Below are 26,824 nucleotides of genomic sequence, written 5' to 3'. Positions count from 1 at the left end.
TCACCACTGTGGGAAAATGTGCTGGCTCCCCATCTGATCTATACCTCTTTATCATCTCAGACACTTCTCATTCTCTGTTCCAAAGAAAAAAGCACTATCTCTCTCAACCTCACCTCATGATCTCCTCTGTACCCTCTCTAAAGCTTCCATACCCTTCCTATTATGAGTTAACAGGGGGAAAAATGCCGAAAGTGGTGTTGCAGTTACCCTAGAAATTGCAGTCTGTAGGCAAATCCTATGTAACTTGTAAATAAATATGAATGAGAAGTTAGTTAAGATATGGAGAGAGATTTTAGGCAATAGCACAGGGTGTCTGCTTGTGTGGCACCCACGTCCCAAGCACACAGGATGAAATGGCCCTGGTTGTGCTATTGCTATTTTGTTTCGTGTTGCTGCAGTTGGTGTTCTGCCGAGCTTTGTGGGCACACTCTGTACGGGCCAGAATGTGTGGCGACCTATGCTGGTTATCCCAGCTCATTCTTGGGCGTGGTGGTTGTTAACGATGTATACCTTGATGCAAACGCGATAAATAAGAAGGAATCCCGATCCTGATCAGAGTGGCCCTACGACGCCGGTGGGAGGTGCCGTGACTCTCAGTTCAGCCAACGAGGAAGTACAATGGTAGGAACTGCAATTGCTGGGACTGCAAATGCAACGACTAAGGAAGCAGTAGGGGATCGCTGGTGGTAAATCAATATATTTAAAATGACAGGATTATATCCGCCTTTAGTAGTTAATGGTGCCCTGAAAGGTTGGTTGTCGGCCGGGCGCTCCAGCACCGAGCCTCCCGCCTGCTCGGCGTATTCAGACGCAAACTGGGTCCCTTCCTCCCCGCAGCCATGCAGGCGGCCGAGTCCCTGAACTTCGGTCGGACGGCCGACTGTCAGCTGGCTTCAGTTTAAAAGGGTGGGGGGGGGGTCCAATAACCACTTTAAATCGGCCTGAATCCGCCGCAGACCGAAAGGCGTAGGTGGTAGTAATGCAAACGGTAAAAATACGCCCGATTTCCGTAAATAGACGGCTGGAATTGCATTCCATTTACCCAACCAGCACCCATTCCAGCAGAAGCATTGACACGTCTTTGCTTTGTATGCGCTTGAACCTACAGTTCTCAGGGTTGCTAACCAATTTATTGAGATGGTAACTAACGTTAGTAATCTCATGCCGGGAGTGCCCTGGCTTTGCCTGAATAAAGCAGATATGAATAGACGTTTGCTTTTGAATATAAATATCTGGGCAAGATTTCAAGGCGTTTTTATTCGACTCAGCCAAGTAAGGAATTGGATATGCTGGTTTAAATTGCTTTATTGCACGCTATGTTTCACCTCAGTGCAGCCTCCCAGCAGGCAGCATTGATCGTTTCTGCATAAAATAAACCAACCTTTGTCTTTCCACCTGACTGTTGGAGGAGGAAGCCCAGGTGACTTCAAGGAATGAGTGATTTGCTAAAAAGGGAAATAGTAGAGATGTTGGAAGTCTGAAACATAAATGGAAAATGCTGAAAACAGTTGACAGTTCAGGCAGCATCTGCGGAGCAAGGAACGCCGGACTCCGGCCAAAAATCCCTGGTCGCTGACGGGGTGTTTCAGATTAACAATTCGTATAACCAGGTCAAGATTCTTTTCTAAACTGAGCATTTGGAACACATCAGTGTGATACCACAATGAAAGAGGTAGGGTCGGCAGTAGGGGAGAGACGGGTGGTTTTAAAAATTCTTAGCGCTGTTAAAGCCATGAGTCAGATCGCAGAAAGAAAGCATTGATCAGAATCAGGTTTAATATCACCGGCATATGTTGCAAAATTTGGTGCCTTCGTGGCAGCACGTTGCAATAATAATTGAGAAAAATGGAATTTACAGTAAGTGTGTGTGTGTGTGTATATATATATATATATATATATATATATATATATATACATACACATACACACACACAGTGGTGCCCAAAATTTCTGTTACTGTGAATAGCTAAGCCAGTAAAAGTGACCTGATTTCCAAAAGGCATAAAGTTAAAGATGACATATTTCTTTAATATTTTAAGCAAGATTACTTTTTTTTCCATCTTTTACAGTTTCAAAATAACAAAAAAGGAAAAGGGCCTGAAGCAAAAGTTTGGGCACCCTGCATGGCAGTACTTAGTAACACCCCCTTTGGCAAGTATCACAGCTTGTAAATGTTTTCTATAGCCAGCTAAGATTGTTTCAATTGTTTGGGGGATTTTCGCCCATTCTTCCTTGCAAAAGGCTTCTAGTTCTGTGAGATTCTTGGGCCGTCTTTCAATGCACTGCTCTTTTGAGGTCTATCCACAGATTTTCGATGATGTTTAGGTCTGGGGACTGTGAGGACCATGGCAAAACCTTCAGCTTGTGCCTCTTGAGGTAGTCCATTGTGGATTTTGAGGTGTGTTTAGGATCATTATCCTGTTGTAGAAGCCATCCTCTTTTCATCTTCAGCTTTTTTTTACAGGCGGTGTGATGTTTGCTTCCAGAATTTGCTGGTATTTAATTGAATTTATTCTTCCCTCTACCAGCGAAATGTTCCCTGTGCCACTGGCTACAACACAAGTGCAAAGCATGATCGATCCACCCCCGTGCTTAACAGTTGGAGAGGTGTTCTTTTCTTGAACTTCTGCACCATTTTTTCTCCAAACATACCTTTGCTAATTACAGCCAAAAAGTTCTATTTTCACTTCATCAGTCCACAGGACTTGTTTCCAAAATGCATCAGGCTTGTTTAGAAGTTCCTTTGCAAACTTCTGACGCTGAATTTTGTGGTGAGGATGCAGGAAGGGTTTTCTGATAACTTCCATGAAGGTCATATTTGTGCAGGTGTTGCTGCACAGTAGAACAGTGCACCACCACTCCAGGATCTGCTAAATCTTCCTGAAGGTCTTTTGCAGTCAAACACGGGTTTTAATTTTCCTTTTGAGCAATCGTACAAGCAGTTCTCTCGGAAAGTTTTCTTGGTCTTCCAGACCTCAAATTGACCTCCACCGTTCCTGTTAACTGCCATTTCTTAATTACATTACGAACTGAGGAAACAGCTACCTTAAAAACACTTTGCATTCTTCTTATAGCCTTCTGCTCTGTGGGCATCATTTATTTTAATTTTCAGAGTGCTAGGCAGCTGCTTAGAGGAGCCCTTGGCTGCTGATTGTTGGGACAGGGTTTGAGGAGTCAGGGTATTTATAAAGCTTTGAAATTTGCATCACCTGGCCTTTCCTGACAATGATTGTGAACAATCCTTAGCTCTAACAAGCTATTTAAGGTCTAAGACCTTGGTAAAAGCTATCTGAGAGCTCAAATCTCTTGGGGTGCCTAAACTTCTGCATGGTGCTCCTTTCCTTTTTTTTCCCACTCTAAAATTGTACAAAATAAAAATAATACACTAATCTTGCTTAAAATGTTGAAAAGAATGTTTCATCTTTAACTTTATGACTTTTGGAGATCAGTTCATCTTCTACTCACTTAACTATTCACAGTAACAGAAATTTTGACCGGGGTGCCCAAACTTTTGCATGCCACTGGAAAAAGCTGTTCCTGAATAGCTAAGTGTGTGCCTTCAGGCTCCTGTACCTCCTACCTGATAGTAGCAGTGAGAAGAGGGCATGCCCTGGATGATGGGGATCCTTAATGACAGATGCCACCTTTTTGCAGTATTGATCTTTGAAGATGTCCTGGATACGACAGAGACTAGTATCCATGAGGAACTGACTAAATTTACAATTCTCTACAGCTTAGTTCGATCCTGTGCAGTAGAACCCCCTCCTCATACCAGATGGTGATGCTGCCAGTTAGAATACTCTCCACGGTATATCTGTAGAAATTTGTGAGTGTGGTTTGGGCCATTGAGTTTTTACCAGATCAATGGAAAGGACAGTACAGACCTGCCTCCCCCCATCCCCCATCTCCATTAAGTATTTATTTAGCTTTCTTTAAAATGCAATGTTCTTGTATCAGAATTTTATTCCTGATAAGAAAAATATTTACAAGAATAAACTGCATGGCTTTTTGTTCTTGCGTTCGTAGTCAATGCTTTAAATTGTGTTCTGTACATTCCTTAAAGCCTTTCAGACTGTTGCCATTCATGTGCTGCCACCCCTCACCCTTGCTTTCACAAGGACCCCTGACCCATCTAGAACAGTGGTTCCCTCCCAAACTTTTTCAGTTAGTGCCACTTGGATCCCAGAACACATCGCCAACCCTTTCTGGGTATTACATAAAAATTATAAAGAATTTTGATTTGCGATGCATGGAGAAAGAAAATAGACAAATAATTGCAAAAGTTGTTCAAATCTGCTTAAAGCTACAAATCAAATTATTTAATTACAATAAAAACAATTTTAATCAACTTTAAAGCATACTAATACTCCAACTATTCACCCCTTCATTGCTTTTTCACCTTTCAGTGAGATGGATGGGCTTGGTGCAATGATATCAGCTTCTTTACATTAGGCCACATGTCTGTCAGAAGGAGTCTCAGATCCCCACGTTGAGTAATTTGCAGTCTGTTTTGCGGCTTTGAAAAAAGTTAGGCGACTTCACTGAAATCGCTCTCCTCTACATATCACAACAGGCGGAGAACTGGAAGGCAATAAGGAACATCTTGACCTTTTTCCATAGCTAACCAAAAGTCTTGATATCAGTTTGTAGTGAGATCAGTTGTTCTTCCATTCTTCCTGTTAATTCCTCACTATAAATGTTCATTAGTAGATTTATTACCCAATCTGGAATTTGGATCGAGAGAAGATCCTGAAATCTCTCTGATATGTCCTTATGCAGCTCACCCAGGTGGCCACAGTGTGCATGAAGAGCATCTGATACACTTCTTCTTCCAACTCAGAGACTTGGAAATTGAAAAAGGTAGCAATAGTCTATGTTGCACTTAAATAGGATTAACTTGGACAGAAATGTGGAGACCAATGATTTGCCTTTGTTAAGATTCACATCATTTCCTTGCAATTGAAGATTGACTTTATTAAACTTTGCGAATAATTCTGACAAATAAGCAATGTCATGCCTAATATTCTTGAGTTGATTACTGAATGATGCATTTGAGTCTTCATAGAATTTTATCAGTTTCAAAAAGTGCATGAAAGTATCTCAAGCAGTTTCCTTCATGATTTTAAAAACTTGTATCATCCTCCACATCATAGAATGTCCAAATAAAATGATTATTCTCTGTGTTACCCCATTCGGTCTCATCTGCTCCATGGGGAACAACCTAAGTATCTTCAACCATTCATGTAACCAAAGTCCCTCATCTCTAAAATAATTCTGGTAAATCCTTTCTGTATTCTTTACAACATCCTCACACCTTTCAGAAAATACAATATCCAAGAGTGGACACGATACTCTGGCTGTGGTTGATACAGAGGTTCGGTGTGACTTTCAGTCACTGGATTTGTGCTTGATAGTTCACTAGATCTTTTTCCTGGAATGAGAGGAAAAGTTGAGTTTGTATTCTCTGGTGTTTAGATCTATGGGAGATTATATGTCTATTGCCCTCGTAGTGTATATATACAAAGCTATGCAGTGAGTTAAACACCTTTCAAAAATCAACTGAGGCAGAAGCTTCAGGGTTTTTAATGAAATCTTATTCAGGAAAAGATATTGCTGTTTAAGGTGCAAATAAAGAGAGGATGGAGATGGATGTCTTTCCACCATGTGCTTCAAGTTGAAATCCAAATTACCCTGCACGAGAAATGATATAAAAATAGTTTACATATAGGAAGTGATGTTCATACAAAACAAACTGTGCCTCTAGAGGTCAGCACACTCCCTGCCTGGCATCCATAGGATGTCAAGCTTCACTATTGAAACTAAAGTCAAAAGATCTTTTCACTAAGTCTTTGGTAAAGGAAGGATAGTCTCAGAGGGTGGTCTGGAAACAGTCTTACTGCACAGTCTTTAACCATTCTCACATCAAAAATACCGTTTTTGATTATGTGCCTATTGGAGATCAGCAAGAAAAGGTGTGCCAGTTAACCTTGAGGGGAGAGTGAGCTGATCAACTTGAAGCCATCTTGTGGCATGATTAACCAGTTTGACATAGTTCCATTGGCTGTTCTGGGTTGATTGCCTGATATGTCGGATTCTATGGTGTACATAAACATCGAATCTCCTTGTTTCATTAAATATTTAGCTGAGCACAACCTTGCTCGTTGGTAAAGACCTTGATAACATCTAGTTCTATGTCCAGCCCTTTGGTTACTTCTCTGCCATCTCAACTACTTAAGCAACAGCACTTGGTGAGTGAGTGAGGCCCTCTGTCAGTCAGGGTCGAGCATGGATATTGTATCTAATCTAGATACACAGACCTGGAGAGTACGATATGGAGAGCAAGCTGTTGCCCATGTGGCAAGCTCCCCCTCTCCACGCATCTGATGAACCCAAAGGAACGGCAGAGACCGATACAGTTTGGTACCAGCAGCATCGCAGGAGTTGCCAGGCAGCGTTGAACTCAATGTAGGACTGCCTTAGGGACTCCAGCTCTGGATTTTTCCCTTGGGGTTTACTCCCGAGGCCTTCCCCATGAGTGGGTATAGCAGCAAGGCTGTGGAGGTTTGATACCAGAGTTTTCCTTTTAGATCAGCTACCAGCCGCGGCTGACAAGCCCCATCTGCCCCATCTGACTGGTTTTAAGGCGCCAGTATCCTGCCTTTGCCCCTTCTCCTATCAATAGAAATGGTTCCTCTGGACTTAGTAGCTAAGCCACACGTGAAGGCCAGGAGCTGGTCTTGGTTGTCAGAGGCTATTTGAGGCGGGCACCACTGGGAGCATTTAATAGGCAGTGGTGGCTTGTCCCCACTACCACCCCCCCTCGCCCCCACTCTTGGCTATTACAACATTAAGGACCTAGCCGCACCTAGTACAAGCCTTGATATCATGAGATCTGGTATGGGAGCAAGTGTTGCCTTGCCCAGGATGAATCTAACTTCAGTATATCCAGCAGTATCTGTGACCTTCAAGTACGCAGCAGCAGCAATGGCTTCAGTTGATGCTTGCTTAAATCAGATTGAGCAGAGATAAATATGTCAGGGTGCTTGGTTAGCTTACCTCCGATATTCTCTGTCATACAGATTCTACTCTCACAGGGTCTCAAATGAGTGGGGCGCCCGTTCTCCAGGACATTAGTCTTGCATGTGCTGAGAGTGGGCTGATGAGCACCATCGAGTCTGACTTCACCCACCGTGACCCAGCCCAGGTCCAGTCGTTGGGCATAGGGTGCACTTTGCTGTTCATGTACCTTATGTACATGGATGATGTATCTGCCAAGCAAAAAAAAAAGAATCTCGGCAGAAGAATCAAGTAGGGGGATCTTGTCTGCTATGTCTTCAAAATGTGAATGACTGTGTGCAGCTTCAGGAGTTGGGATAGCTTCACTTACTGGGAATATGGTTACACTCAATGAGAATTGGCTGGGGTAAGAAGATCTCCCTCCATCTTGACTCTGCAACAAATCCACTTGGCGGCTCTTCCAGCAACTTCTGGTGTTCCAGAACTTGTCTTTAGTATGTACGGGGGAACCAGAACTTTAAATACTGAATGTTGATTTTGCCAAAAACACATTGCTCTTATCAACCGATATCACATATGCTTTTAATTTTTTGCTCAGAATGTACTTTTGGTGGATATTGGCTAGATATATTTTAGAGCATGATTTGCCTTGAAACATATTGAGTGCGCCTTTAGGAAGTGTCTTCAATCCGCAAGTGGTTTTCTTCTGAATCTTCTGCATTTCGTTAACAAGTGGGGTTTCTTATGGACAGGGCATTGTTTATCAGGGTTCATGATGGAGTTTTCTACTTCAGTTTTGTTGACCGTGATAGGGTTCTGATTTCCCATGCTTGTGTTGTAGATCTCTCTTTGAATGATGTTACCAGAAGTTGAGAGCATAAAACTAGAGTCATTTTGCATTCTGACCTCATTTCCATGCCTTGGCAATCGATGCTGCTTGAGTCAGAGGCTGACATTGCTGTGTATGGTATTTAGATGCATCTCCAGTCTGTGGGCAAAGCCTTAGGAGATGAGTTATCTTTTTACTCTACTGCACTAGCAGTGCATCTGTTCAAAGCAATGCAGTGAGTTAAAAGATCTTCTCAAGAATTAGCCAAGATTGAAGTTCCTTCAGGGTTTTTAATGAGATCTTGCTTGTGAAAAATATTGCTGTTCCAATAGCAAATAAAGAGAGAATGGAGATGGATGTCTTTCCACTGTTTGCTTCAAATTGAAATCCAAATTAATCCGGGCAGGAAATTATATAAAAAAAACAGCTTATGTACAAGAAGTGATATTCATACAAAATGAACTGTGCCTTTAGAGGCCGGAACAATATTGCTCATTGAGAAAACATTCTGAAGGGTCTTGAAAGTGTTGATGCTTTCTAGGGCAGGGGTTCCTAACCTAGGTCCACAGACCCGTTGCTTGATGGTATTGGTCCGTGGCTTAAAAACAGGTTGGGAACCCTTGTTTTAGAGGTTTTTCCCCAGGTGAGCAAACTTAGATCTGGGCAGCAAAGTCTCAAGAAAGGTATCTGGCATTTAGGGCTGAAATAGAAGATTTCTTTTAGAGGATACAAGTGTTTGGAGCGCACTGCCTGAGATAAATGAGGCATAACGAGAGGATACAGTGTGTGCAATGGCCTCCTCTACATTGGAAAAGTGTAGAATGCCAGAGCCCTAGCTGAGAGTGGAATATCCCAGAGCAGCATTTTACCAGGGGTGCACTTGCAATCAGGATGGAGACATTCAGCAATGAATCACACTCTTTGGAATCTACTAAATGGAGGAGACTAAATTGTGATCAATATTTTCAGTCAAAGAATTGTGAGGGGAAAAATATTGCCTTACTGGAAGGATTTAAGAGCATAAGCACTTCATCCAGATATCTAACTTTAAATATTTAAATGTTTATATTGAGCCCTGTAAGTATTTTAATAAAGCCTTTGATGTAGACACTGACAAGTTACAGATATAAATTGTAAAAATCATCTTATATTTTTTAAAATTTAAAAACTGTTTAAACTGTCTCATATGGAGAGCACCCATTGAGGACAGTTACTGAAACAAAAGCTGCAATTGTACAGTATATTAATCAAATCAGAATCGGGTTTAATATCGCTGGCATGTCATGGAACTTGTTGTCTTTGGCAGCAGTGCAATGTATAATAATTAGAGAAAAAACTGAATTACAGTAAGTATGTACAGTATTAAATAGTTAAATAAGTAATGCAAAAATAGAAATAAAAAAGTACTAAGGTAGTGTTCATGGATTCAATGCCCATTCAGAAATCAGATGACAGTGTGGAAGAAGCTGTTCCTGAATCATTGAGTCTGTCCCTTCACGCTTCTGTACTTCCTTCCTGATGGTAACAATGAGAACAAAGCATCACCTGAGCACTAGGGATCCTTTTTGAGGCATGGATCTTTGAAACTGTCCTGGATACTATGGAGTCTAGTGCTCATGATGGAACTGACTAACATTAATTCCTCATGTGCACCATAATCCACATTGAATCTAATTTTCACATTGTTTCCAGTTCAGAAAACGTAAGGATGGCGAATTCTGGAAACACTCTAAAGAAAGAAATGGTTGCCCGGTTCCATGAGACTGCTGCTAAAGGAGATGCAGCAAAATTATCCACTATGCTAACTTACTCTACGTCTCTTGTTGATGAAGTGGATGAGAAGGGCTGGACTGCTTTGATGTATGCCAGCAGGAATGGACATTTTGAGGTGGCCCGCCTGCTACTTGAAAAGGGGTAAGTTTTGCAAATGATTGTAATCCTGTTACAATGCCAATAAGTATTCATCCACTGCACCACCCCCCCCACCCCCAGAAGTCTCTGAATGCAATTCGTCCACTTCTGCTGTTCCGTCAATAAGAGTCAGGTTAATGTTTTACCTTAGCACTGATCTCTGTACCAATCCTTTGATTCCCTAAATATCCAAAAATCTACTAGTCTGTGCCATATATATCAGAATCGGATTTAATATCACTGGCATGTGTCTTTAAAGTTTGTTGTTTTATGTGGCAGCAGTACATTGTAATACATAATAGAAACTGTAAATTACAGTAAAAAGTGCACGCGTACACACAGACTACTACTTACTGTTGTGTGTGAAAATGAATAGTGAGGTAGTGTTCATGGGCTCAAGGTCCATTCAGAAATCTGATGACAGAGGGGAAAAGAAGCTCTTCCCGAATCATTGAGTGTGTGCCTTCGGGCTCCTGTACCTCCTCCCTGATGGAACGTATCCTCAGCAAAGTATCCTCCACAGCCCAGTTGGATTAAGAATTCCAAAGATTCACTGGAGCTTGATGTAGAAATTTTTTCTCAGTCCCAATAACTGGCCCTCTTATTTTGTAAAATTGACTCCGGTATTAACTCTAGATCAGAGGAAACATTCATTCTACATCTACTCAGTCAAGACTTCAGTGATATTGAGTTGCCTTTAGCCAAGTCCATGGATTGAACCATCTACGTGACAGGTATTGAACTCTGGAAATTTTAGGCAATTTGCTGCTGATAAATCCTTGTGTATTGGTGCCAGTTTGAACACTCCTGGTGCTGTTATAGCAGAGGCAAATTAATTCAAGAATGAAAGCTGGGAGCTTTTATTTTTGGTGGTGTTGAGCTGCTGTTCAGTTAGCCACTGGGGAATCTAGAATCACTTCATGATTAAATAGCTATCGTTGTTAGATTAATTGATTTATTTATCCTGTTATTTCTGACTTTCATGGAACCAAGCTTAAAATATTTAAGCCTTTCTTAGTAACAATATTTCTCCTTTTGTCAATCACAAAGTAATCTATTGACAAGAAAAATAAGGAGTTTCTACATTCTGTCCATGATCGTGTGGGTTTCCTCTGGGTGATCTGGTTTCCTCCCATGTTCCAAAGGTGTGCAGGTTATTAGTTTAACTGGACACATGGGTGTGATTGGACAGCGCGTTCTTACCGGGCTGGAAGGACCTGTTACCGTGCTGCATCTCTAAATAAAAGAGCGCCACAGTAGCGTAGTGGTTAGCGCTATGCTATTGCAGCTCGGGGCAGTGGAGCTTGCTGCCCTCCATAAGGAGTTTATCCGGCACGTTCTCTCTGTGACTGCGTGAGTTTCTTCCAGGTGCTCCAGTTTCATGCCTCAGTCCAAAGACGTATGGGTTAGTAGGTTAGGTTAATTGGTTATTGTGAATTGTCCTGTGATTAGGCTAGAGTTAAATAGGTTGGTTGCTGGGCGATTTGGCTCGTTAGGCCGCAAGGGCCTGCTCCACACTGTATCTCTAAATAAATAAGTAAATTTTACTTTACATGACTTGACTGTTAGACGTTATCTGAATTTAATTTTGTGCTTTTTTTTCCCCCCCAGCTGTAATCAATCTCTTTCAAATAAATCAGGACAAACTGCACAGGACATTGCTAAATTCTGGGGCTACAGAACTATTGCTGATTTATTGGCAAATCCTACACATGCTGCAGGAACTGGAACAAGGCCTGATGGGCTGCAGGAAGAGAATGAAAACTATTTCGGCAGAACGCTGCTGAATAAACTAAGTGAAAAAAGAAGTGATTCCGATTGGCTAAAAGCCAAACAGATTCACCCAGCCACTGTCTACATCTTATTTTCCAACTTAAATCCATTGGTTATTTCACCAAAATATAACGAGTCCAGAAAGCCTGACATTCAACTCTGCAGGTTGAACTATGAAGATGTTGAGCAGGTCTTGGCCAAACCAGAAGTCACTTCTGTTTTTCTCGGAGTAGAGCAGCAGAACAGAACTGGAGGGTCACAAATGAAATGTTTGGAGAGCAAAGATTCAGCAGATGATGACGGGCTTCTTGCCTGGTTTGCATTGAATTCAAATTATGAATCTGCCGATAACTTTAAGATTAAATCCCCAGGTTGTCGCTTTCTCCAACCAGTTTTGCCACATCTACTGAACTTAAATCAGGAGGAGGCCGGTGAGTATGAAAGCGTTTGGTACTTAGTTGCCCTCTGGATATATCACCACTGTGGGATATTCCCCCTGAATTTCAATTTGCATTGTATTTGATTTGCAAAGCGCACCAACTTGCACTTACAATGTGCCACAAGTGAATTAGTAGGGTAGAAAACTAAAAGCCTGGTCAAAGAGGTGGGTTTTAAGCAAAGTCTAAAAGGAGGAAAGAGAGATATTGAGACTGAGAGGTTCATAGAAGGAATTCTAGATCGTCAGGCTTGGGTAGCAGTGAGCAATGTTACTAATAAAACGGAATATAGAATATTACAGCACAGTACAGATCCTTTGCCCCATAATGTTATGCCAATCTTTTAACCTGCTCTGAGATCAATCTAACCATTCCCTCCTATATTGCCCTCCAAATAAAATTGAACATCGAAGAGCCCTGCAGCACAGAATTGGGTCTTTTGGTTGACTGTGTCCAAACCGACCTTCAAGAACCTATCCCCACCAAGCCATTTTTTACTGCTTTGTATGTTTACTGCTGTCTTACATGTGCGATGTGTGATTTGTGCTGTGTGTGACTTTTTGTACTACATTTTGCACCTTAGCCCCAGAGGAATACTTGTTTCCTTTGGATGTATTCATGTATGGTTGAACGACAATTGAACTTGAACCAGCACTTAGTCTGTAACCTCCAGTGCTGTGCTGATACAGATGATCATCTTGATATTTCTTAAATGTAATACAAGAGTGTTTGCCTCCATCGTTCCCTCAGGCGGTGCATTTCAGATTCCAACCATCTGTTATGTGAAAAAGAATCTTCCATACGTCCTCTAATTGTTCAACCCCTTATCCTTCTGTTGTGAGAAAATGTTTCCTTTTATCAATAATCTGTATTCTTGTATCCAGTCACACCCCTCCCAGCCTCCTCCAAGGAATATAAACCCAGCCCATCTGGTTTTTCCACATTACTGAAACATTCCATCCCAGCAAACACACACAAAATTCTTCTGTTCCAAACAAGGGTCTCGGCACAAAATGTCGACTGTTCAGTCAATTCCATAGACGCCGCCTGACTGGCTGAGCTCCCCCAACATTTTGTGGGGTGTTGCTTTGGATTTCGAACATCTGCAGAATTTCTTGTGTTTATGATCCCAGTAAACATCAGCCAACTCTAAATTGTCTACTTTGCTGCTGTAAGTTGGTTTTTGAATTTGCTTGGTTGTTGTCATGTGCACTTTGGCTTCAAACATTCTGGTGAATCTCTTCAGCACCCTCTCCTGTCCAGTCACACCTTCCTATTACATGACGACCAGAGCCAGTAATTGGTTCAACCTAGTTTGCATTATAGTACATTGTACCTTTGAGGAATGAAAGTGATCTCAGAGATAGAAATAAGCAAGACTGTGGAAAAAGTTACTTTTGGAACATAATATAACATTAAAGTAGTAGCCAAAATAATTTTTTAAAAGTTCTGTGGGAGGTTTTGGCCGGCTGTTCTGTGGAACTGCTGATGATCAGTGACTCATAGATGCAAGCCCCAGACATTCTCCCATATGCTGTGAAATATTTAAATCCAAGACACCTAACCGAATCAGAGGCTGACTATGTCAGTTCTCTCCACCACCAGACTCCTTGTAGGCTCTTCTCATCTGGACCTTTTTAAAAACTTGTACATTTTATCCTCATGTGCTCCGGTTCCACATTCACGGTCCAAATAATATGATTGTTCAATCTGCATTGCCCCTTTCAACATTTTAAAAACCTGGTCCATATTTTCTCTGTTTGCTAATGAAACCCAGTTTGGCTCCACTACACATGCCTGTAATGGATTTAAGATTGACTCAATAAGAGGGATGATGGACACGGATGGAAACATTTTACATTTATAGTTTGAAGTTATGCATTAACATAGAGGTTTTATGGGGCTCATTTGATCCGTCGACCTTGTAAAGTATTAATGATATCGTGCCTAGAACATATAAATTCTGAAGGCCTTCTTTTGAAGATTGTTTTATGGCCCAAGTTCAATCTCATCCAGTTTTGATTCTCAATAGTCTCTTTAACAGGAATCTGAACATGGTTCAGTCCTTTGGTCTTTCACATATTCATTTTCAGGTTTATAGGTTAAATAGGCCAAAGGCCCTCAGCCTTTGGGGCCCTTGGCCTACTTAAAGGTGCACCAAGATTTGTTTGCAGCAAGATCAATAATGGAGTAACTTATAAAATTAAAAACAAATGGTGTTGTTGCTCCATAGTGTGAATTTGAAATATCATTTCTTGGGCATCCTACGGTACAATGGTGGATACAATGGGGGCACAGAGGCATAATGTCAAAAGAAATTTGACGCACTGTGAAGTGGGCAACCAATTTGTTATAACCCTACTTCACACAACCGGTGAGGACTAGGGTGCCACGATAGCGTAGGGGTTAGTGTGACACTACTCCAGCTCAGAGCATAGGAGCACAGAGTTCAAATCCAGTGCTATCAATAACGAGTTTGTACATTCTCCCTGTATCGGCATGGGTTTTCTCATGGTGCTCCAGTTTCCCCTCTCAATCCAAAGATGTACTAGCAAGTAGATTAATAGGTCATTGTAAATTGTCCTGTGATTAGGCTAGGGTTAGATAAGTGGGTTGCTGGGTGGTATGGCTCATTCTGCTGGCAGGGCCTGTTCCACACTGTAGCTCTAAATAAAAAATAATTTCACCATAAGTATTTGGACTTCCTTTATCTTTATAAATTTTAATAAATGTGAGACTTCAGTGTTCATATAAAAATTATGCTATAATCCTGTGGACCTGTAAAAGCTTATAAAAACTGATAATGTTTCAAAAGTTCAAAAGCAAATTTATCAAAGCCAAGCAGAATTTGCTGCATAAACTATATTTTCACAAGTCCTTACACTCCATTATCCTCATTCCATCTCCATTTTTATTTCTTTTTAAGCAGTTAGTGTAAGTGCCATTTCCAAATCTGTCAAATGCTGATCTATACTCAATGAAGACTATTGCCACAGTTTCTGATTTCTGCATTTACAGTGCCTTTAGCTTAGCCTTTGTCATGTTACTCAAAGTTTAAAGTAAAGTTATTACTAAGTACGTATATGTTCAAAGTTCACAATTCAAATTAAATTTATTGTCAAAGTACATATATGTCACCATATACTACCCTGAAATTAATTTTCTTACAGGCATTCACTGCAGAACAAAGAAGTACATATGTTGAGAACATGTTCTCAACATTATTTATTTATTTATTATTTTTTTGGATTTGCACATTGGATGTTTGTCCGCCTTTGTTTGTGTGTAGTTTTTCATTGCTTCTATTGTGTTTCTTTGTTCTACGGTCGCAACACTGAACTGATTCCGCGGCCAATGTTGAGATGAGTGAAGATATACCTGTGATGGTTCAGGAGCCTGGTGATTGAAGGGTAGTTTGTGTAGGGAAGCCTGGGGTTAATAGTTGTTGACTGTTATCTGAACTGGAGATGTTACTGATAACAGGTAAAGGTCCATGGACTGAGAAAATGGACAAAGGAAGGAAAACAGAGGGGAAAAAAAGTTAGCGATTGGTTCAAGGGCGTGATTAAACCAACAGAATGTTGTTGCAGGAAGCAACAATACAGGGCAAGAGATGTGTACAGCGGAGAGAGGGGAATGCTGAGAAAATCCAACGATGCAGAAAAAGCCTCAGTGGCTCTAAAATGTAATGATAGACAGCAGGGAGATGATTTACCATTTCATTGACTTAAGCATTTTCCCTTCCCTCAACCATAGCTTCTTTCATATCTCCAGTTCCCATTTTCTGTTCCCTTCATCAGCCCAGTAAAATCATTGGGATATGAATGAAGAAATGTCAAAAACATCAATCTGTGATTTTTCTCTCCCTGGAAGCTGCTTGACCTGCTGAGTTTTTTTTCTTGGCATTTTCGGTTTCTTTCAGATTTCCAGCATCTGCAGCATTTAGTGTTGTGTGCAAATTTTATTTAGGTTTAAACCAGCCGTTTTGTTTTGCATTCAGGTGTGGTTGCACAGGCCAGGTCTGTCCTTGACTGGCACAATAGATACAGGTTCTGCCCTACCTGTGGAAGCGATACAAAAGTTACAGAGGGCGGGTACAAGAGGGTATGCTTAAAGGAAAACTGTCCAAGTCTACAAGGAATTCAAAACACCTCCTATCCACGTGTAGGTAAGGAGAAGATATGAAGAATAAGATCTTTGTTCTGAATATTTGTTTAAATGTTATTGCTTGTTATAAAACCTAGCAGAAAAAATTGGTTAATTTTGAGAGATCACTTGGAAAGTTTGTGCTTGCTAAGGCCTGGGGATTTTTTTTCTCTCTCATACCCATTGAACCCAATGTTGGCAAAACTTCAGAGAGTGAATAGGAGCCAAGAACATCACTTGCATGATTGTTGGAAAGGCTGGTAGCAAAGCAGTCAGCATTCAATGAACAATCAGTTGCACAATCCAGAACTGTGAGGAATTCTCCGAGGAGCAAATAATATGTTTTTGATGCACGGAAATTAGGTGGGAGCAATGATGTTTATCCTCTTCACTGATAGTCATGAACGAGGAGAGTGAGGGGCTTTAAATAATATTTTGTGATGCTTCCAAACTGAGAGCAATACTCCATGAAAGCAAATAATCTGTGTTCAAATTATATCCCCTCTTCTGAAAGAATAGTTGCACAGCATATCACAGTGAAATCACAGTGAATATGAATTTACAGAATTCTAGCAACTTCAATTGTTTCTGTTTTTTTTAAAATTTAGTTTAGGAAGTCATGGTACAGGAAGATTGAAACAATATTCTGGAGTTTTAGAATGTCATACCTTCACAGTGAAAATACTCATTTTTCTTTTGTGCTGTGATTCCAATCTTGCACAATATTTCTCAGATAATGAGGATTTGATTTGCGATTAAATTCATGACAAAACTGTCACAATGGAAGATAATTAGAATGTTATTTTTATGTTCATTGTTCTATTTTAAACACAACAGAGCATCACCACGCTTACTTAAAGATAGTGGTATATATTTTTTCTCCAAAAAGGTTTAATTAAATCCTTTGATATAAAAGTCTATTTGCATCTGTCCATATGTTATATTTTCCACTTAACAAAAAATGCCTGGAAAACTTTATGATTTGCGGCATGTTCTGACTGGCATCCGTGGTATCTGATTGTTAACATACATTGGTACAGAGAGGTAGGAACTACATGCTTCTGTGATACATCTCTATCCAGGCGCTGAGATTACCGAAGGATGAGGAATGGTCACATAGGCTGCTGATGAGGCCTAATGCAGAAAATGGAAATACTACACAAAAGGAAGCAGGAAGCAATTTTAAATTTACTTAAGACATTTATGACTAATAAAATACTTTTAATCTTGTACTTTTTTAAAATTCTGGAAATACAATTTGAGTTTTAGCATTATATACAGCTTGTGCTTAGCATATCAAAAGCAGTAAATAGGAATATGTAGATACACATATCTCTATACTCTGATTCCCAATTTGATCTGTGAAAATCAAGAAAGGATTAGACTTGTAGCACTATTTGACATCTATTAGTAATCACTGAAGCGTCTGTCACATAGACAAGTTTGCCAAATAGTCTGCACGTAGCATGATACCAAAACCAAAAATAAAAACTGTTTTCTTTAACAGAAAAATATTGGGCCAGAAAAAGGATAAAGCAAACTTCTGTACATTATCTACGTTAACTAAAGAATGTGGCAGACAATTGGGAGGCATGAAAGCGTAACGGTTAGTGTACCACTGTTACAGCGCCCATGACTCGGATTCATTTTCCGGAGCTGCCTGTGAGAAGTTTGTGCATTCTTGAGGTGACAGTGAGGTGCTCAGCTTTTCTCCCGCAGTCCAAAGATGTATGGGAAGGTAGATTAATTGGTCACATAGGTGTAATTGGGTGGCACAGGCTTGATGAGCCAGGAGGGCCTGTTACCATGGTGAGTCTCTAAATAAATAAAAGTCAAAGTAAAATAAAAGGGCACCTTGGTATCTTCCTCCACAACCCCACCTCTGGCTAAAGGGCGATTTGAGTAAGGACCAAAAAAATGAGCTCCTCCAAGATTCTAAGCAGTTTCAAATAATGGTTGAGAAACTTTGCAGACCATTTGAATTATTCATGGCATGTGGCACTTCTGTTTTAAAAACACATTCAAAAGATGCTACCATCTTTCCCTGTGTTTGAATATTGGTGTAAGTTTGGTATACAGATACCAGTGCATGTATTTCAATTACTTGGACTAAATGTTCACTCATTTCAAGTAATGAAATAACGGCTGACCAGTACACCTGCTCGCTAGTGCTTTTAATGTACAACTTCAATATGGACATTCTTAAAAAGCGTTATTTTCTTTCAAGGTGTGCAGACATTTTATAATAGCAGAAGAGTATTTTTATGCCCTGTAGATCCAGTGGTAATAATGCTGGTCATTCATCCTGATGGTAATAATTGCCTTCTGGGAAGACAGAGACGATACCCCCCAGGAATGTTTTCCTGTCTGGCTGGATTTATTGAACCAGGTGAGAGAAGGTTTCGTGTCATGACAAAATTGATTTTACTGCTTTATTTTGAGACGTCTTTATTAAACCAATATGATCTTACAAGCTCGAGCAAGTGATGCATTTGACCACTGAGTCTTAAAGTGGTTTAGCTGTGCTCCTTTATGACCGGCTTCTCAGAAGCAACCAGATTAAGAGAGATGAAAGAGTATGAGCAAGTGGGTCCGTTAGTTTTGCACTTGTAGTTGTAATTCAAATGGTCAATAAGGGGAGAACATAATCAGGCCAATTGGTAACCACTAGGTCTGAAGGAAAAAGCATATTTAAGCCACTTACATCTCAGGATATCTTGTACTTCATAAAGTGTGGAAAAACTCTGAAGCTCAAGGTCAGATATTGGCAAATCTTTCTGGCACCCCACCACTGCATGCAGAATCAAAATCAGGTTTATTACCATTGACATATTGTGAAATGTATTGTTTTGTGGCAGCAGTACAGAGCAAAACATAAAAATATAAAATAAGTAAGTACTGCAAAAGTGGAATAGTGAGGTAGCGTTCATGGACTGTTTGGAAATCTGATGGCGAAGGGGAAGATGCAGTCAGAAGCAGAGCAGTAACAGGCTGAAGGAAGGGTCTTCGCTTCCAGTACAACACTATGACCAGTGAGGCTGGTGTACCAACAGTCACCCATGGGTGGCTTGCTGATGCTGCCGGGGAGAAACAAGAAATTCTACAGAAGCTGAGCAACACTCAAGATGTTGGAGGAACTCAGCAGGACAGGCAGCGTCCCCGGAAATGAATAAACAGTTGAGGTTTCAGGCCAAGACCCTTCTTCAGGACTGGAAAAGAAGGGGGAAGATGCCAGGATGAAAAGGTAGTGGGAGGGGAGGGAGGACTTGCTAGAAGGTGATGTGAAGCCAGGTGGATGGGAAAGGCAAAGGACTGGAGAGAAGGATTCTGACAGGAGAGGAGTGTGGACCACAGGAGAAAGAGAAGGAGGCGGGGAACCGGGGGAGGTGATAGGTGAAAAGAGATAAGAGACCAGTGTTGGGAATAGAAGAAGAGGAAGGGAAAGGAAAATAATTGATGCCGGAAGAAGATACCGATATTCATGCCATCAGGTTGGAGGCCACCCTGACGGAATGTAAGGTGTTGCTGCTCCACCCTCATCCATGTTGATACAAAAGACTGCAAATGCTGAAATATAGAGCAACACACCAGAATGCTGGAGGAACTCAATGGGTCAGGCAGCATCTACGGGAATGGATAAAGCGTTGATGTTTTACGCCGAGACATCAGGACTGAAAAGGAAGGGGAAAGAAGCCAGAAAAACGGGAAATGGACAAATCAGAAGAAGGGTCTCAACCCAAAGCATCACCTGCTCATTTCTTATTTCCTTCTATTGATGCTGCCTGACCTGCTGAACTCTTCCAGTGTTGGTGTAGTACTCAATTCTGTTCTTTTACTTCAGTCTTTTTATTGACTTCTTAATGTCTGATACGCTTTCAATTACACACATTTTTAAATTTCTGTCTTCACTATTTCAGTAATTTAAATCAAATTGAATATGTATCAAATGTCCTCAGATATCTGTGACATTTAAAAACTGTTAGAAAGCTTTTGACAGCCAGCAGTCTGAAGCGTAGTCAATACTTGGAACTTGGTTGCCTTGTCAGCTATATGGCAGGCACTGGTGAGTCTCTTTGTAGAGGTTGCATGAAGCTCAAAGTGTTGTCAAACAACCCTTGCATGCTTAGCATTCTTAAATAGCTTCTCTCTGGACCGTGAAATGGAAGACAGATTAAGTTGAGGCCATGTGACAGGTAGGAGGCTTTGGTGGATGTTGAATGTCAGGTCAGCAGTAGTGTTGGATTGTGGGGATTTGGGAAGGTACACAGTTGGGAGAATCACATCCGGGTCAGAGTAACAGTCATGATGAGATGTGTTATGGTAGCGTAGTGGTTAGAGCAACACTTTACAGAGTCAGCTGTGAGATCGGTGTTCAATTTCTGCTGCTCTCTGTAAGGCGTTTGTACATTCTTCCTGTGACTGCAGGGGTTTCTTCCGGGTGCTCCAGTTTCCTCCCAAAGTCCAAAGACATCAGGTTAAGGTTAGTAAGTTGTGGACATGCACAAATGTATCATTTGTGCCAATGATCAACACAGTCCAAGGATGCGCTGGAAGCATGACGCCGCTTGTAGGCTGCCCCCAGCACATCCTTGGACTGTGTTGGTCATTGATGCAAATGATGCATTTCATTATATCTTTCAATATTTTGATGTACTTTTTTTATTGTTGAAGTATGCATGTACAATACAACTCTGGTATTTGTCTTCTCCAGATAGTCAGGGTACACACAAAATAATGCATACTTTGACGATAAAATGAACCTTTGTACACATGACAAGTAAAGTTAATCTTTAAACAGCCTCAAGTGGTAAGTTTTAATGAAGGTGAACCTACCTGAAATTTATTTTGAGTGTCAATGATAAAATCTGGCGTATACTCCAATTATAGTTGTTAGGTAGGTCTCAGAGTCATTCAAACAAGCCCTTTGTCTAGTCTGTGCCAAACTGTTATTCTGTCTAGACCCATTGACCTGCACCTTGACCCTCCATATCCCTCCCTCCCTCTCCCAGCCATGTATCTATCCAAATTTCTCTTAAATGTTGAAATTGAATCTGCTTCCACCACTTACCCTGGCTGCATATTCTACACATGCACCACCCTCTGGGTGAAGAACTTCCCCCTCAGATTCCCCTTAAATAATTCACCTTTCACCCTTAACCTATAACCTCTAGTTCTAGTCTCACCCAACCTCAATGGAAAAAGCTTGCTTGCATTTACCTTATCTATACCCCTCATAATTTTGTATACCTCTGTCAAATCTCCCTTCATTCACCAGGAAATAAAGTCCCAACCTATTTAACCCTTTCCCTATAATTCAGGTCCTCAAGTCCTGGCAACATCCTGTAAAATTTCCCTGTAACTCTTTCAATCTTATCAATATCTTTCTTTTAGGTAAGTGACCAAAACAGCATACGATACTTCAAATTAGGCCTCACCAAATTCACTTCATACTTGTCTGCATTAATTTACATCTCCCACTTTTCAGCCCAATTTTCCAGCTAGTCTGGAGCCTGCTGCAAGCTTTGTTAGCTTTCCTTGCTGTTCACTATGCCCCCAACCTTAGTGTTTCCTCTTGCTCTGGTAGCGTACATCGTCAGCTGACCATGAATGTACAAATACAAATCTTCGACGTCAGCCAGACAAGTGTTGCACGCACAGGCTGCCACTGTCCATGTTTGTTTGCCTGCCTCGGTGTGTTAGTAGATCAGTTCACTTCGGAGAAGCCAGCAAGAAAATTACAGAGAACAAGGGGTATACATGACTCCCTGATCATGTTTTCTGGTAGTTTTTCTAAGAAATGTGATTAAAATGTTTAGGTCATTGTACTCTTCACCCATTTGGTATGTATGTTTTGAAAAGAGACTGGTGGAAAATATTCTTTACATGAACTGAATTAAATATTATCATTAATAAGCATTTGTAACTGGAATGATTCCTCCATGGATTGATAAAATGCAAAGTGTCCTTCCCACTAGAAGAGTGAAGAGTGAAATTATGCTCAGAGAAAATTTCACAGGGTAAGATCCAGCTGTGTTTCATATTCCAGGCCAGTAATTTGCAATGTTTTTTTAAAAAAAACACAAACTGCACAATTAGGGAGTTCAATTCCACATCAAGATTTTTATTCAGAATGTGAACACAGACTATAAACAGTCACCCCTAGTGTTCTACAATCTCCAAAATGGAGCTGTAAAATCATGCTGCCAGGAAAATTAATTTGATAATCTGAAGAGCATGTGAATTTCACCAAGAATGTAGATGTGGTTTGAGAGAGATATAGGATGGTTTAGTGATAATATAGAAGAAGAGGCTTGTCTCTCCTTAGTACTGAGAATGCAGTTCAGCTCAAGTTTTTACCTCAAAAGATATAGCAAAAAGGGAGCAAAAAAAAACTTCATCTTGTGAAGGTCCAAAACTGATAGAACCTTTAACTTTCCACCACAAAAGCAGCTGTGATAGAGTATCTTTTTCCACGAAAAGAGCCATCACACACGTTGAAGCATTTAGAAGGCAAGTTCTTTTCTATAATGAATAAAGCACCAACCTGGCGTTTTTTTTCGGGGGGAAAAAAGACTTCGTTAAAACCTACATTTCCAATAAAGTATGAAAAAAAACACCTCAGGTCCTTTCCAGAGCATACATATGGGGGAAGGGGTGGGAGGAAGGTGCTAAAATATAATTAAATCCATGGCATCACAACAGGAGACTATTAGAAGAACAAAGACAAACAGATGGATAGTGGATGAGAATGCTTTCAGTGAAACAAGTTCATATGGAATGATGAATAAAGGCAGCAATTGCACACTGAGAACCAAAACATTAAAAGATTTATGATGAGATGATGAAAGGGAAGGTTTGATAAAGCTGTGTTGCCAGTACTTCTGCCCCAACCCCCTTGACAAACCTGTGTTGGGGAAGCCACCAATTTTTCATTTACTAATGTGGCAAAAATGCAATGTTAAAGTTATCACCGATTAGACCACAAGATACTTGCTGAGAAATTTAATTACATGTGGCTATTTGCTCGGCATTCTGATTTTTTAAACTTTTTTATTCTCTTGAAGAAAAGTACAATAGCCACCATTTTCTCAATGTCTCATCTTACTATGGAAATTTATCCATGGGACTTGATTGTGCCTTTAATAATTATCAGGGATGCTTTACTTCTGTTCTTCTCTGTACAGACATTACTTTTGAATGGCGTACAAGACAATCTGGTCTTTGTGTGTAATGGGCAGAGATCCTTAGCAAGGAAACCCCTTGCTTATTTTTCATCCCCTTAAGGTCCCTCCATTGTGCCACCCTCCACATCCAGCACGTGACCTCAATCCTAATCATCAAAGACATGATCCCCTAATTGCAAGGCCCTAGAGGAAGGAGTTTTGAATTTTTCAATCATAACCATAACCAGTGCCACAGATGGCGGCAGAGGCTAAGTCATTGTGTATATTTAAAACAGAGGTTAATGAGTTCTTGATTAGCAAGAGAATCAGATGTTACAAGAGAAGGCAGGAGAACAGGGTTGAGAGGGATAATAAATCAGCCCCAATGAAATAGTAAAGCAGACTCGAAGGGCCAAATGGCCTAATTATGCTCCTATGTCTTTTGGTCACCATTTAGTGTAGTATTCATCAGTATTTATTTCAGAATCCATTAGAGAAAATGGTTTGAGTTTAGCTATCAAAACAGCTTTGCTTTTTGAAAATAACCATAACTGGAAGAACCACTAGACCTTGTACAGTTCACTCAGCCATCTCCAGGTATCATGAAGAAAAGCTTTGACTTTGTGTCAGGACTCTCAGTTGAAGTCTACATCTGGTGGATCTTTTGCACTTTCTACACCTGAATAATAACAAGGAGAAGTTGGAAATATCACTATACAAAGTTCCTTAATTGCTGTTTTTTTTTTAAAAGGAGAGACAATAGAGGATGCTGTTCGAAGGGAAGTAGCCGAAGAGACCACAGTCAATGTTGGACATGTTCAATATGTTTCCAGTCAGCCTTGGCCACTGCCATCATCACTCATGATTGGTTGCCTAGCTAATGCTCTATCAACTGAAATTATTGTGGACAAGGCAGAAATTGTAGATGCACGATGGTTCAGTCGGCAGCAGGTAGGTTGGACTGTTTGGAATCGGACTCAGAACAGTTTATCTGATGCTGCTTTTTTTGCTGCTTGGTGAAATAAAGTATCAGCTAGAGTGAGAATGGATCATCAAATCGTGTCACACTATCACAGATACTTCCTGTAGGACTCTATTAAATATCCTGAGGTAAGTGGATAAACTTATGCAAAAATTAAGCTCTCTGAAATTTCTTACCAAACCCAAAGCAAGCCAACAAACCTAGTAGTCAGATAGTGTAATTTAACTGAGATTTGAATGTGTTGGAACCAGCTCACTCATTATGTAAAAAAAAATTCGCTAACTGTCTTGCTCAGATTTGATGTTAAAGACTGAGTCAGAATAATTTTCATTTTTGCATTATATTTAGTTAAGCACAAAAACATGGGTTTTTACCAATTATGACTTTTTTTAAATTTTCTTCATTTGAACATCGAGTAGAACTGTTTTATATAAATATCACAGACTTGTTGATTTAAAAAAATACCCAAAATTAAATTGTGTAGACAAATCTTAAGTATTAAGAAGTGTATTAAAACACAGCAGTCAAGCGAAAGACTGTTAAACATTTTGACTGTTAAATAGCTTTATTAACTGATAATAAAGCTTTGTAATAGCAGGGTGGATAACTAATCCTGTCTTTTGATATTTACAGATAATTGAAATTATGACCGAACAGGATCACCCTATGAGTATACCTCCGCAGCAAACCATTGCAAACCAGCTAATTAAACAGTGGCTTAAAAAGAATGCAAATCTCTGAATGTGTTGCTAGGGTAGCATCTTCCTAATAAGCTGCATTAAGACAGATGATTCGAGAAGCCCTCAACTGGAAAAGCAGACACTGTAAATAAAGAAATCTTCTGTATAGTGAAGTGAGAATTACAAATCTGTATGAATTTCTGCCTAACTTATTGCTTGTAAAATTCCTCACATTGATTGTTAACTATGAAATTTACATATCAGGAATAACATATTCTCAGATATTTACCAATTGATCAGAAACTTTAAATTGCCAGAAAATAAATAATCTGCTCCAACATCATAATTTCTCTAATTTCAAATACTTTGTGGACAATTTGCTTTGCTGTACAAAAAGAAAAATCACCAGAAATTGTAGACCGGATTTTCTTTCCTGTGGAGACTGTCAGGCCTTGTTTCTATTTTTAGAATTATTTTCCACCAAATACCAGCTTGTAAACAAATCAAGAAGTTTAAAATGATTAACTTCTTTGTAAGTCATCAATTTAGCATTACTGGAAATGATTTGAGCCTTCAGAGGAAACCCTACTGGGCAATTGAAATCTGCTGGAATCTAGTTTGTAACCAGGCAAATAACAGGTAATTCTTGCCACTGAATCAAGGACTTGCCAATTCCCTTTAATCACTGAGCAGCAATATTGAAATTCATAATGTAGATTTTAAAGGTAAAGTTCTGTTGTAATTACATGTTCTTTTTGAAATTATTTTACTATAAAACAAATTTTATCATGGTGCAGGATATAATAAAGATGACTTTTCAATAAGATATTAAATATCAAGTTAGCTTCTGCTTTGTTAAATTTCAATAATTGTTTTGTTACTTTTCTTGACATACAGTACCACTTACCATACTTTGTGGTCAGTAGCATGTCATCCACATTCAATATTGCTTACAAGAATTATTCACACTTTTCAGCACCCCTATAAAAAAAATCTTGCAAGTTGCTGGCTCCATTTTCAGTGGGAAGATTGTATGTTTGTCAGTGCCCTCCTCCTCTTAAACCCCAGCAAATGAAACGAGCAGGAAGAGTCTACCAACAACACAGATTAAATGAACTGACAGTTGACTCCGTTTAGGCACCTGGTTTAGCAGGCTGTCGAAACCTTTGAATATTTCTGATGTCTTGTTCATTCAAAAACCATAAGAAAACTATGCTATACTCAAAATTTGAAAAATAATAAAAATTGAAATAAGGAACACAAAATGCATATTTTAATAATTATTTGTAAATGTTTAAATTGTTTCAATTTACTGATGTGCTGGCCCCTCTGCTAGCCATCTGCCTTCTCCATTTGCTCAAATATAGCTGAATCCAGAAAGTCAATGTTCCTTGCTCAGATACCTGCGGAGTGAAAAGGTGCTGGGTGCAGAACAGAAGCATATTCAAGTCCCCGTGCATTTATGGTGGAGAAACTTCTGGAATCCTATCCAAGTTTGAAGCTGGCACAGGATCCACAAGTCAATTTGCTTAAATGGGAATTACTGGGCTACAGAAAAAAAAAAGGAACTCTCAACTATTTAGTTTATTTAATTTTAAGTGTTTCAGGTTAATTTTACTTTAAGCTTTAAGTTGATGACTCCAGCTTTCATGTTTGTGACACTTAACAGCTGAAAAAGCTGGGAAAATACTTTTTGGTTGTGTGACCTGTTCTAGGTCGTCCACCTCCTCCATCACATAGTTCATGGCCTACCTCAAGTTACACAGTAGAGCACAATTGGCAAGTTACTGGTAGAACTCACCCAGTAAGTTCAGTACCTCTGTGTTAGCAGTGGAATCTTTGTACATCTGGACACTAATACCCTGTCTGTTCTGTATGGTTACCAG

The 26,824-nt window shown here is 40.0% G+C and overlaps 1 protein-coding gene across 5 annotated transcripts; it reads left to right on the top strand.

Annotated features, from left to right (window-relative positions):
- Window positions 1–498: 498 nt before the first annotated feature.
- nudt12 (nudix (nucleoside diphosphate linked moiety X)-type motif 12) lies at window positions 499–26,188 on the top strand. Of its 5 annotated transcripts, XM_063069147.1 has the most exons (8): window positions 570–686; window positions 2,070–2,151; window positions 9,539–9,760; window positions 11,369–11,961; window positions 15,968–16,135; window positions 18,389–18,502; window positions 24,028–24,227; window positions 24,892–26,188. In XM_063069147.1, exons 3-8 carry the CDS (start codon window positions 9,555–9,557, stop codon window positions 24,997–24,999), a joined length of 1,389 nt encoding a protein of 462 aa, XP_062925217.1. In that variant the 5' UTR covers window positions 570–686; window positions 2,070–2,151; window positions 9,539–9,554; the 3' UTR covers window positions 25,000–26,188. The 5 variants fall into 5 exon arrangements, with proteins under 5 accessions (XP_062925219.1, XP_062925217.1, XP_062925216.1 ...); XM_063069149.1 differs by lacking the exon at window positions 2,070–2,151 and having other exon boundaries at window positions 499–621; XM_063069146.1 differs by lacking the exon at window positions 2,070–2,151 and having other exon boundaries at window positions 594–686.
- The last annotated feature ends 636 nt before the right edge of the window (window positions 26,189–26,824 follow it).

The sequence above is a fragment of the Mobula hypostoma genome, chromosome 16, assembly GCF_963921235.1.
Source record: "Mobula hypostoma chromosome 16, sMobHyp1.1, whole genome shotgun sequence".
Taxonomy (NCBI): domain Eukaryota; kingdom Metazoa; phylum Chordata; class Chondrichthyes; order Myliobatiformes; family Myliobatidae; genus Mobula; species Mobula hypostoma.
This window is presented reverse-complemented; position numbering and strand designations above follow the sequence as displayed.